Source organism: Siniperca chuatsi, linkage group LG10, assembly GCF_020085105.1.
Source record: "Siniperca chuatsi isolate FFG_IHB_CAS linkage group LG10, ASM2008510v1, whole genome shotgun sequence".
In the NCBI taxonomy this organism is placed as follows: Eukaryota; Metazoa; Chordata; class Actinopteri; order Centrarchiformes; family Sinipercidae; genus Siniperca; species Siniperca chuatsi.
In genome coordinates, this window is record NC_058051.1 from 15,567,956 (window position 1) to 15,580,505 (window position 12,550).

At 40.5% G+C, this 12,550-nt stretch overlaps 1 protein-coding gene across 1 annotated transcript; it reads left to right on the top strand.

The window, feature by feature from the left end:
• Positions 1-823: 823 nt before the first annotated feature.
• pfkma (phosphofructokinase, muscle a) lies at positions 824-11,529 on the top strand. Its single transcript, XM_044212345.1, has 22 exons — positions 824-1,028; positions 2,125-2,198; positions 2,373-2,450; positions 4,111-4,300; positions 4,882-5,047; positions 5,212-5,256; positions 5,906-6,014; positions 6,136-6,231; positions 6,320-6,412; positions 6,519-6,644; positions 6,814-6,878; positions 7,496-7,559; positions 7,720-7,866; positions 8,780-8,850; positions 8,947-9,034; positions 9,158-9,310; positions 9,390-9,554; positions 9,658-9,719; positions 9,951-10,062; positions 10,189-10,288; positions 10,999-11,104; positions 11,196-11,529. Exons 1-22 carry the CDS (start codon positions 935-937, stop codon positions 11,335-11,337), a joined length of 2,346 nt encoding a protein of 781 aa, XP_044068280.1. The 5' UTR covers positions 824-934; the 3' UTR covers positions 11,338-11,529.
• Positions 11,530-12,550: the final 1,021 nt, after the last annotated feature.

Genomic DNA, 12,550 nt, shown 5'->3' on the forward strand with positions numbered 1-12,550 from the left:
TGTGAAGCAGGTAATGCTGTACAATCAGAGACATGGGAAAACAACAAAACGCACAAAAATAAACAGGCTGTAATCATTCATTAACATCTGCCTCAGAAGAATACTGAACATCTGGTGGAGAGACAAAGTTAGTAATGTGGACCTGTGGAAAAGAACAAGCCAGGATCCCACTGACTTACAAATTCGAAGGAGAAAATGGAGTTGGATTGGACACACCCTCCGAAAACCCTACAAGTCCTGAAATGGAACCCCCAAGGAACAAGGACGGGGGGTGTCAAATGACATTATGATGACGGTTGCATTATGGAAAATGTAGAATCCAGTGTTTTTGGAGCTTCACCCATACTAGTGACTAACAGTCAGGTTTAGTGCTGAAACATACAGTACAGTACATGTTAAATACACCCTGCTGCTGAATCAGCTTGACTCTGACAGGGCACTTTTCATTGAGGCTATTAAATGTCAAACATTTAATACAAACAAGTTCCAGGAGACCAAAGAAATTAATTCAAATAGATAAACTGTTAAAAAACAACAACAAAGGTATTCAATTTACAATGATATAAAATGAAGAAAAGCTTTCAAATCTGTGATGGGTTTTTGTACATGACATGATTACTAGCTTATCAAATGTGTTGATTTTTATTAAACATTGAACTGTCACATGAGTGCCATGTGCATTGTGTTTCCCTGTGCATAACTGTCCACTGCAGGTGGCTACTGGGCCTGGTGTATATTTAGTAGAGTTGTGTGAGTGAGTGGTGGAGGGTGTCAGTGGGAGGGGGCTCGGGGCAGGATTAGGAACAGTAGTCTATAAAGCCTGTAGCCTTTACTCGTGCCTCCCCTCAGGAGCAGAGAGTGAAGGAAGAGCAACTGTTCTTTCTCCTTTTCTTTTCCCTTCGTCGTGCCCACCTGTTCCAGTTCCTCTGGAAACATGTCCAAGAATCTCCACCAGACCATGATGGACCCCACAAAGATGGGGTTTGGACGCTCCATTGCTGTGCTGACGTCAGGAGGGGACGCCCAAGGTAAGCAGAGGATGAGGCTCTACTCTTTTATCACAGCTTTATTTTGAACTGTTAAAACACAAAGTGAGTCGCTACAGAGGAGGTGAAAGCTGTCGGCCAGCATCTTCCCTGCTGATGTTTCTGAGCACAACACTGAATCCCAACCAGCTGTAGAAGCCCTGGCCTTCATCTTACGGGGGCCAATAAAGTATCATGTTAATGCTCTGACTGCATGACATCCTAAGTAAGTTCAGGATCCAACGAACAGAAAGGGCAAGCAGCATTTTTCCAAGACGTCAGAGTGGCACAGTTGAAGGCCAGCTGTCAGAGGTTGGTGGATATTTGGCTGTAAATCCTATTTGAAGGCTGCTTTGAAGATTATGTCTTCACAACACCACCAGTGTTTGATGTGTGTTCAGCAAAACCTTAAATGTCCTTACAAATGTCAAAGTCCATAAACTCTCACAGTTGGCTAAAATTGTGTAGTAGATTAAGATTATAATCTTTACAAATCAAGTTTGATCTGAAAGTTCATTAAGAGATCCATACACACTGTGTTTCCCTTTGTTAAACTTACAAATTGGCATTAAGCTCCAGTAGACAATTACTCCATCAACTCTACTTGAAGTCCAACTGGATGATGTCTCATATTCACCTCCCGTGCGATCTTTCTCTCCAAACCTGACTCTAACCCTTTGTGTAGAGGCTTTATCTGCCCAAGCGCCACCTTATTTTGCATCTTTGGGGCTAATTTTAGTGGTGCTGACCTTTTTCTGGTATGGAGGAGAGAAACGCCCCCCATCCACAGCTGCTGTCTGGTGAAACAAGAGCTGCAACATGCCAGCCTGCCACAACACAAGCTCACACTGTGGCCTTTAGTGTACCGGACATCCAGGGGCAAGATGCTACACAAGACATACAGTCATACAAACTCCTGTCCTTTCCCTTTGGCTATTTTTGTACAGTACCGGTCAGGTCACTTAGAGGTTAAGATGGGTCTATATGTCTTCAGCTGATGTCTGACAGGAAGTGTTAAATAGAGTCTGACATTGTCTTGAAATGGGAGTAAATTAGACCTAAATTAGTCATCACATATCCTGTCATTTGTCTGTCTCAGGTATGAACGCTGCTGTGAGAGCCACAGTCAGAGTTGGCCTCTACACTGGAGCCAAAGTCTACTTTGTTCATGAGGTACAGGCTGCAGACAGGCTACAGTACACTGACATGTCATGATATTGCAATTAGGAACAACACTGGGACTCCTAAGCATTTTGTTGCAGTGCAGGGTTAAACCAGTACATCAGGCTGTATCTGTACATAACTGTATCTTTACTCAACCACAATGTATGTTAACGTGTGCTGCAGGGCTACCAGGGTCTGGTGGATGGAGGAGAACACATTCGCCCCGCCACATGGGAGAGTGTGTCCATGATGCTTCAGCTGGTGAGTGATGTGCAGCCGAGTAAACGCACACAGAAAAACTGACTCAAACAATATAACCCATTGAAGAGTACCACATATTGTTTTTGTAGTGTAGACACTAAAATATGCATAAATGTTCAAATGTGAAGACTCGCTGTGTTTAATTATGTTATTAAAGGGTCGGTTCACCCAAAATAGATTTTTCTTCACGTACCTTTACTGGTGTTTAGCCATGCGGATAGTTTTGGTATAATTTTTCTGGCTTAATTTCTTCAGTGAGGAACACAGGTTTAACAGACATCACTGAGATCCAACCACATTACCATATTCCCCGACATACTTTCAGTATTACAAAGGGAAATTTAGAAGCATAATTCCAATACTCCACGTCTTTTATTTATTTTCAATATCCCCAGTCCCCTCCCTCACAAGAATTGGAACAATATAGACGGTGATATCTCTTACACAGCCCACAAACTCTCCCTGTCAACAGGGTAATGATAAAACAAGACAAAACAGAAACAAAGTAAGAAAAAAATATTAAAAAGAAAGGAGGAAGGGGGGCTAGTGTGGTGGTAAGACCTTTAGTGAGTTGAAGTGAAAAAGGGAAGAAAAGGTTGAGATTTCCCAAAGAATTTCCTAGATCACCTTATAGTTTTGGTATAATTTGTCCAGGTTTTGAAATCTCCATCTTGAGATGTCTGCTGCCACACCAATACAACAGAGGTGAATGGGATTTTGTTTGCAGTGCTCACAGCGCTGAAAAATTACAGTTAAAAAGTTCATAAAAGGGACACTTTTTAGCAGAACTTAAAGCATCATTGTGCCAAAGTACAGACTCACAGAACCGCTAGTCTGGCTGTAGACTCTTGGTCTTGATATGAAAAGACACTTTGTTGTTGAAGTTTTGAAATGTGATTTTTCAATGCTATGACCACCGAACCACACAAAATTCCCCTCACCTCCATTGTATCGGGGCGGCAGCAGCAGGTGGATATCTAAAAACCAGATGAAAGTGAACCCATTTGCTTGGCTAGACATGACTAGGTAGGTAAGATGTATTATTTTGTAATTTTGGGTGAACTTATCCTTTAGCCTTTAACACACCTACTCCACTTAGAGTCAAGGACTCCCTCCTGCATCTTATAAGCACTGATAACATGAGAAACTGATTTATGAGTGATGAAAGTAAATGGCTGCCTCGGCCCTGTGACTGAAGGATGATGGAGATGCAATAATACTGCCAAGCTCGTGATTCACATTTCTTTCTGTCATCTCTGTTGTCTAAATAAAGACACCTGGCAGTGGAGAAGGAATGACATGATACGATTCATCAAGTGTGTGAAAGTGAGCACTGGAATGGGAACGGGTCATGGCAAATTTAGGATAGGATAGCATATCACTTCTAAAGTGCCGACTGCATTTACTCAAAGCGTGATGCAACCTCATTTGATGTGACTTCAAGACATCTTAATGAGTCTAATTCCACAGTGTTATAAAGCTGCCCAATGCACATCTCTCCATAGAAATTAATATTTAAGGGGTAATATTGGATAACTGTTGTGGAAAAAAGTGTGGGGTTAAATGTCAGTAAATACTGCATTATTACATTCTTCAAAGCCAGAAAATGTTTGCGTATCAGTAACTGCATTAAAAACAGCTTCTCCTCTTCACATCTTAGGGAGGTACAGTGATAGGCAGTGCCCGCTGCAAGGACTTCCGCAGCAGAGAGGGTCGTATGACAGCAGCTCGCAACCTAGTGAAGCTGGGCATCACCAACCTCTGTGTGATCGGAGGTGACGGCAGTCTGACTGGAGCCAACCAGTTCAGGACTGAGTGGAGCGGACTGCTGGTTGACCTCGTCCGAGCTGGTAAAGAGACAAACATAGTGGCTGTGAGAATAATAATGAGACCTGAGTGAAATCTGTCAAATCCTTCCATTAAAAGGTTTTTCCCCTGGACTTTTTAGCCATGCTAACGGTGTGGCTCTAGGGATGGCAGTGTTGGTTCACCACTTGGATTGGATGCATTAAGATGACGTTTTGTACAGGCATTCATTGTCCCCAGAGGGTGAATCCTAATGACTTTGGTGATCCACTGAATTTGCCTCTAACGCCACCGTGAGGTTGACATTTTTGGCTTTTAGTGAACTATCTTGACAACTACTGGTTGGCTTGGCATGAAACTTTGTATAATCCCCTGACTTTTCATGTAGCGCCGTCATCAGGTTAAAATTTTAATTTGTCCAATATTTTGGTTTATGACCAAATACCTGTTAAATTAGCATTTAACAACTACAGCCTCGCAGAGCCAGTAACATGGTTTAAATCATGCGAACATAGATACAATTATTTTTTTACCTTCTATCACAGGGAAGTAAAAAAGAACAGCTATTATATGCTCTTTTTCAGCAACGTTACTATCTCTGACTCTGTTTTTTAATTTTCTGCAGGTAAGATTACGGAAGAAGAAGCCAAAAAATCTTCCCACCTGAACATCGTAGGCATGGTGGGCTCCATCGACAATGACTTCTGTGGCACCGACATGACCATTGGCACTGACTCCGCCCTGCACCGCATCATCGAAGTGGTGGATGCCATCACCACAACCGCACAGAGGTCAAACACCCTCCCTCCATGCACACAGATTCACTTTAAGATTCACTTTGATATTCAACAAGGATGAAATTAGATCATAGCAGCAGAAAAGACTAGTAGACATGAAGTACATGAATGTATATTGTTTGACTGATTAAAATCTCATACATACTGTTCATCCACAGCCACCAGAGGACTTTTATCCTGGAAGTGATGGGCAGACACTGTGGGTCAGTACCTTGTGTGTGTGTGTGTGTGTGTGTGTGTGTGTGTGTGTGTCGTCCATTGACAGGGACACATCTGTGTGTGTATGTAGTAAACATACAGTACAACTGCATTGGTCTAAAATAGAATATATTTCCATCTATTCAAATATATATTTCTGGTCTCAAACTACTGTTGATATTTAGTCACAATAAAATGAAATATTTTTCACTTTGTTCGCTGTTATCTATGTTACAATATACACATTTAACAATAAATGCCAAAAAATTGCATTAATTCGTATTCACATTCATTTTAATGCTAGAAAACAGTGTTTCCTTAGTGCTTATCTAAAACATGTATCAAATAAAGTAATTGTTGTTTTGTGTAATGGAAAAAACATTTCCACACAGTAAAACCATCAAATACACAGTATATCAACTTAAGGATGCAAGATGAAAATGCTGTTTCATTGGGACTTTATTAATAGTAACATAATACATGAGTCTTGTGTTTGCATGGAAGGTTTCAAATTTACCCCGTTTCAGACAATGTATACATACGTCTGAATTATGTACAGATATTGCTGGTACATGGGTTTACCTTGTGTGTGTGTGTGTGTGTGTGTGTGTGTGTGTGTGTGTGTGTGTGTGTGTGTGTGTGCGTGTGGTACAGGTACCTGGCCCTGGTGACGGCTCTGTCCTGTGGTGCAGACTGGGTGTTCATTCCAGAGATGCCACCAGATGAAGACTGGGAGAACCACTTGTGCAGGAGGCTGACAGACGTATGCGTGTCTTAATTTGCAGATGGAGATGCCTGCCAACCATAGGACATATGTCCTTCAGAATGCACAATGTATTTTTATTTTCTCTGATAGTTTTTGTTTTGTTTGTTTCTTTGTTTAGCAAAGGGCCAGAGGTTCTCGTCTGAATGTGATCATTGTGGCTGAGGGTGCGATCTCCAGAGATGGCAAACCGATTACATCTGAACAGATCAAAAAGGCAAGCCCTTATTGTCAGTGTGGTACAGTGTTATTCCAAGCTGCACAGACAATGTGCCATGCTAACAGAAGGATTTATTTGTCTCCAGCTGGTGACTGACAGGCTCGGCTTTGATACTCGCACCACTGTTCTTGGACATGTACAGAGAGGAGGAACACCCTCCGCCTTTGACAGAATCCTGGTAAGCATCTCAATAAAACACCAAAGGACAGTGTACAGCTTTACTTCTGCCTCTCTAGTCCTCACACACACACCTGATGATCTGACTGTGTGTGTGTGTCGTCCAGGGCAGCCGGATGGGTGTGGAGGCGGTGATGGCATTGCTGGAGGCCACTCCAGACACTCCTGCCTGTGTGGTCAGCCTTTCCGGGAACCAGGCAGTCAGACTGCCGCTCATGGAGTGTGTGCAAGTGGTACGTCAAAATATTTTCATGCCCAACAAGAATCCACTAAATTTTAGCTGCTGTACTTTCTAAAGTTGTTTCTCTACTTGTTTTGGAGGGTGTGCACTGACATTACAGTAAGGTATTTCTTCATCTTTCTCTCTCTCTCTCTCACGCTCTGTCGCGCTTTTTGCTACAGACCAAAGATGTGACTGCCGCCATGGCTGAGGGAAGATTTGAGGATGCCCTCAAACTCAGAGGAAAGTAAGTGCTTCCCTATTAAATGCAGAGGAGTGTAATCACAATGAACAGTTCAACTGATCCACTTTGTTTTTGAGTGCAACATCACCATGTAGCATTATGAAGCCTGGAGTGTGTCAACGGAATAGTAATAGACTTTTACCGTGTTAAATCATAATATATTGAATTGCCGTGTTCCACCTAAACATTACAGGAAATATAACCCACAGAGCAGTAGCAGTGATTGGCCAGACTGTACATTTAAAAGTCCTTTTAAAATACATTTTGCAACCCTAACTGTTTTAAAATTCAATTAGTAGTCATAATTTGAAGATATAAAAAGGAAATAGAATTATTAAGTGGCACATTATTTTTTTTATTTTGGGTTTATAATGGATCATTTAAACTTAATTTATTTATTTACTTTTACATAGAAAATATACAAGATAAAGCTAAAACAAAGAGTACATAAAACATAGAAAAAACATTAAAAAAGTAAAATAACAAAAAACATCAACGTTATCACTGATCGAGATTAATACCACCAATAATAAATTTAAAAATAGAGTGTAAAAGAGTGTATTTTTAATTTTGACTGATGCTCTGAACTACCAACACTCAACCTTATTTATGATGTGCAGGAGTTTTGAGAACAACTGGAAAACATACAAGCTGCTGGCTCACATCAACCCCCCAGATGTTAAGGTAAGGACCGTCCATTTTCTAAGCCAGACTCTTACCACCGTTAATAAAGATGATTTACTTTATGAAAAATAGAATTTATGATTTAAATGTTTACACTAAAAGATTTTCTCCAAAAACTAAGACTTCAGTCATCTCCTTCTCTCTCGCACTTACTGACCAGAGCAACATCAATGTGGCCATTGTGAACATTGGTGCTCCCTGCGCTGGTATGAATGCTGCTGTCCGTGCAGCAGTCAGGATGGGCATCATCCAGGGTCACTCCATGTTGGCTGTCCATGACGGCTTTGACGGTCTGGCTAAAGGACAGGTAAGTGTACAATTCCCTCTTTGCTCCAGACCTCCTTTTGTTACAATTTGGTGATATTTGTACACAGGGTTGTGAACATGCTGTTGCAAATGTTAAAAATGGTGGAAAATCAGTTTTAGACCTAAGCAAAGCAAGAGAAAGATAGATAAATGTGTCTTGAACCAAGGAATCCAGGAAAAAAAATATTTTGCTTGTACACCTCAAGAAGGTTAGGTTATGAGCCCAAATGTAAAGCTTGAAATCTATTGAAATCTGGAGTAGTTTTTGAGACATCCTGCTAACTATCAAACTGGCGAACAAACAAATGGGCAGACAAGCAGGACCAAAAACATAAATTATGACAACTGTAATGTCATTATTACAAGTAGTGGTAGCAAGGGTAATATTATTAGTATTAAAGTGAATGAATAAATGAATAATTTTGTTTAAGAGTCATACAGACAAAGGTGCCCAACCCACATGGGCTTACAAGACACTACTTACATTTCATACAGTACATACAGAGGCAAGAGAAGCCAAAAAAAAATCAAGACATGTGGTCCTGTATCCATGGTGTCAAAACATAGTTTACCAGATAAAAGCATAACAAATTAAACATACAAGGCTGTCATATGTTGATGGTAAGCCTTTACTGAGCACAAACAGACCTCTGCACTCAGGTTATACTAATAACACAGTATGTTCTCACTTTTGGTTTTCTTAATATTTCTTCTGACCTTTTTTTCTGTATAAATTTCAAATAACAGTATCTAAATAACAAAGAATACAAGGCAACTTATTTCTCTCTCTCTCATATTTATTTATATATACTGTAAACCAAACTTTGTGTTATTTGTCTCTGTTTCCAAATAGTCGTCCGTGTTTTAATATTTGTTGTATAAAATTTTCAGTTAGTAATTCTTTCTTATTGCAGATTGAGCCTATCACCTGGACTTCAGTGAGTGGCTGGACTGGAAAAGGAGGCTCAATGTTGGGCACCAAGAGGTAAAACATTAGTTGTTATTCTTTTTTTCAGAGGTGCAGCTTTTGCCATAACACTGCAAAACTTTTCACCGTGTAATTTGTCCTTGTGTCTCAAAGAACTCTGCCAGGTAAAATCTTGGAGGAGATCAGCCAGAACATTGCCAAGTTCAACATCCACGCTTTGGTGATCGTTGGTGGATTTGAGGTAAGACGTGACAGCCATTCTTCTCCTTTAAAACCAGAAGTCATGTCAGTGTTGGCTGATCTTTCCCGTTACCAAAAAAAGCCCTGAAACAAATGAATCTCCATTCCTTCTCCCCCGCTGCAGGCCTATGTGGGAGGCCTGGAGCTGGTTCAGGCCAGAGAGAAATACGAGGAGATGTGCATTCCCATGGTGGTTATCCCCGCCACCGTCTCCAACAACGTCCCCGGCTCTGATTTCAGCGTCGGCGCTGACACTGCCCTCAACACCATCACCTCTGTCAGTGCCTCAACAGCAGATATACACTCATATATACAAAAAACAGCTAAATACATTTCTTCTGTGTTTTTTTCTGCAGACCTGTGACAGAATCAAGCAGTCTGCAGCAGGGACTAAGCGCCGCGTGTTCATCGTTGAGACTATGGGTGGATACTGCGGCTACTTGGCCACCATGGCCGGTCTGGCTTCTGGGGCTGACGCCGCTTACATTTTTGAGGAAAAATTCAACATTAAAGACCTGGAGGTTAGCTGATGACAGGACCTGTTTATCCAGTGTTCAGTTTCATGAGTCTCTGCACCTTAAACAGTGATGTGTTCCGATTGTGATCTGTGGATTTGGCCTGTAGGGGAACGTAGAGCATCTTGTGGAGAAGATGAAGACAACGGTGAAGAGAGGTTTGATTCTCAGGTAGGTTTTGGTCAGGTGTGACCCCGAAGTGCAGCAGATAGGAATTGAGGTATGGTTTTCAAATACCAGTAGTCTGGGTGAATGCTCACATCTGAGTGAACAATGTGTGCATCATAACAGTTGTCTGCTGTGAAAGAGGCCTATTACTCATACTCTGCATATAAATCAGCTATATGTCCATCTCCTTCCAATTAACAGTACAATAATCTGTCACTGTTCATTCTACAACAGGAATGAGAACTCTAATGCCAACTACACCACTGACTTCATCTTCAACCTGTACTCAGAGGAGGGCAAAGGCATCTTCGACTGCCGTAAGAATGTTCTCGGACACATGCAGCAGGTCTGTTCATGCAGTAAAGCGCCCAATCCACTCAGAGAAAGCCGTAACAGATTTTGTCCAAGTTTTGTTCCATATTACAATGTAATGTAGTCGATGATACACCTGTCTGTCCTTAAATGGTTACAGGGTGGCACTCCAACACCCTTCGACAGAAACTTTGGCACAAAGATGGGTGCCAAGTCTGTTCTGTGGCTGACTGAGAAACTCAAGGAGTGCTATAGGCATGGTACGTTGGCCTAAAATCAAATGTTTCTGTTGCAATATATAATACCAGCAGGCAGTGGTGAAATGTAACTAAGTACATTTACTGTAAGTACTGTACCTAAGTATAATTTTGAGGTATTTGTACCTACTTGAGCTTTTCCATTTTATTATTGTTACTTCGTATTTAAACTCCACTACATTTCTATATATTCTAATATTGTTCTTTTTACTCCACTACATTTATTTGACAGCTTTAGTTACTAGTTACTTTGCTGATAAGGATTTTATACACAAAACATATGATCATCTTATGAAATATCATGCATTTTTGTATCAAACAACCAAACAGTATATGAAGTAGTTAAACTTTGCAACACCTAGAAAAACTACAACAGTAAAATGCTACTTACACATTAATGCTAATCAGTAATTACAATCCAATTATATAATATATAATCATAACACTCACAGGGGCCATTTTTCTGAATAACGAGTACTTTTACTTTTGATACTAGCTTATATAACCTTTTTTTAATCAGGTACCATTGGCATTGAGATTTCATCTTACGTACTGAGGAACATTAATATACATCAGAATACTTTACTTAAGTAAAGGATCTGAATACTTCCTCCACCGCTGCCAACAGGACTTAATACTACTCTTTGGTGGTTGATAGTAATGAGCATTACATGGCGTGTTCACTCAACTGTTTCACTTTCTGTGTCCTTTAGGTCGTATCTTCGCTAACACACCAGACTCTGCCTGTGTGCTGGGCATGAGGAAGAGGGCGCTCACCTTCCAGCCTCTTGCTGACCTGAAGGAGGACACAGATTTTGAGTAAGATGCATATTTTCCATATGACTTACTGTACTACAAGAAACATGTTTAATGGTGAATGTATGACTGATCCGTCCTCTGTCTGCTGCAGGCACCGCATCCCTAAGACACAGTGGTGGCTGAAGATCAGGCCCATCATGAAGATTCTGGCCAAGTACAACATCAAACTAGACACATCCGAACACGCCGACATGGAGCATGTGATCAAGAAGAGGAGTCCTCTCGGGAAATAGACTGTCTATGTTTTTCTTGTCCGTCTACGTGTCTTGGTAAAATAGCTGCTGTCTTATCCTTTCTAATTCCGAAAGTGTTATTTCTCATAGAATTCAGTGTTCTGTAGCTCTCCCATCTCTCAAAACCTTCAGTGAATCAATTTTGCAGATGCCAGATATCATGAAACCAATTAAAGGTATATTTTAAAAAAAGGTCATTGTTTGTCCTTTTTAAATGGAGCAGAATGTGAATTTTTGTGAGAAACAGACAATTACAATATGAATTTTATTCATTTGCATACAATATTCTAGTATATGTACAGTAAAGATGCTGATAGACTGTTCACAAATACAGGTTTGGGAGCTGTATAACCTTGTTTTTTTACATGCTGTGGTAATTTAGGACATATAGGACACAGATGTGTGTGGACAAACAGCCAGACAAGATACAGTAAGAACATGCGTTGGGCTGCAAAAGCTATAAACATTCAGGGTATACTGATCCATCCTTTTGTATCCACTTACTCCTGTTCATGGAGACAACTGCAGGTGTGGGCAGGTAAAGAAGGAGATATAGTCACTGAATCTATGTGACATCCCCTCCAGACATTTTTTAAGACTTTTAAAAATACTCTGCTTTGAATAATAATTTGTGTCTAATATGGTTTTCCCACAAAAAAGAAGTTAAATTACTTCGATTTAAAGAAAGGTTCCATATTAGACCATGATTGGCTTCAAAAACAAGCAGTGATGTCATAAAATCATGTTTGTGGGTACAAGTCTTAAACTCAGATTTAAGGTGAGCACAGATAAACTTTCCCACTTCAGGAGATGGATGTGAAAACAGCCTTCTAGTGTCAAACTCTGCACATACATCATTCTGCAAAGTAAAGGTCAAAAATCCAGCTTTAATACACCATTACCATTATTGGTGAGAAAATTACCTCTAACTTGCCTGCAGGTAAAGAGAAGATTGCATGAACCAAACATATACTGCAGGCTGCATCACAAACAGATGTTTTTAGTTTTAGTGGAAGTTTCAGTTTAATTTCATTTAAACCTAGCTTAAAAATGGTGTTTAGTTGAGAGCCTGTCAAATCTGTCACCAAATTACATATGAAACATATGCCCGTGCAGATTCACAGTCATCCAAGTCATAGTATATCTGGAAGTGTTAAGACAAAGGCAACAGGTTCACAGTAAGTCCAGGTGCCATACATCAAACACAGCATGC

Coding starts and splice junctions, on each gene's coding strand:
- pfkma (XM_044212345.1), top strand. CDS start 935: ATGTCCAAGAATCTCCACCAGACCATGATGGACCCCACAAAGATGGGG. Junction 2,451..4,110: donor TGTCCATGATGCTTCAGCTG/GTGAGTGATGTG, acceptor TTCACATCTTAG/GGAGGTACAGTGATAGGCAG. Junction 6,645..6,813: donor TCATGGAGTGTGTGCAAGTG/GTACGTCAAAAT, acceptor TTTTTGCTACAG/ACCAAAGATGTGACTGCCGC.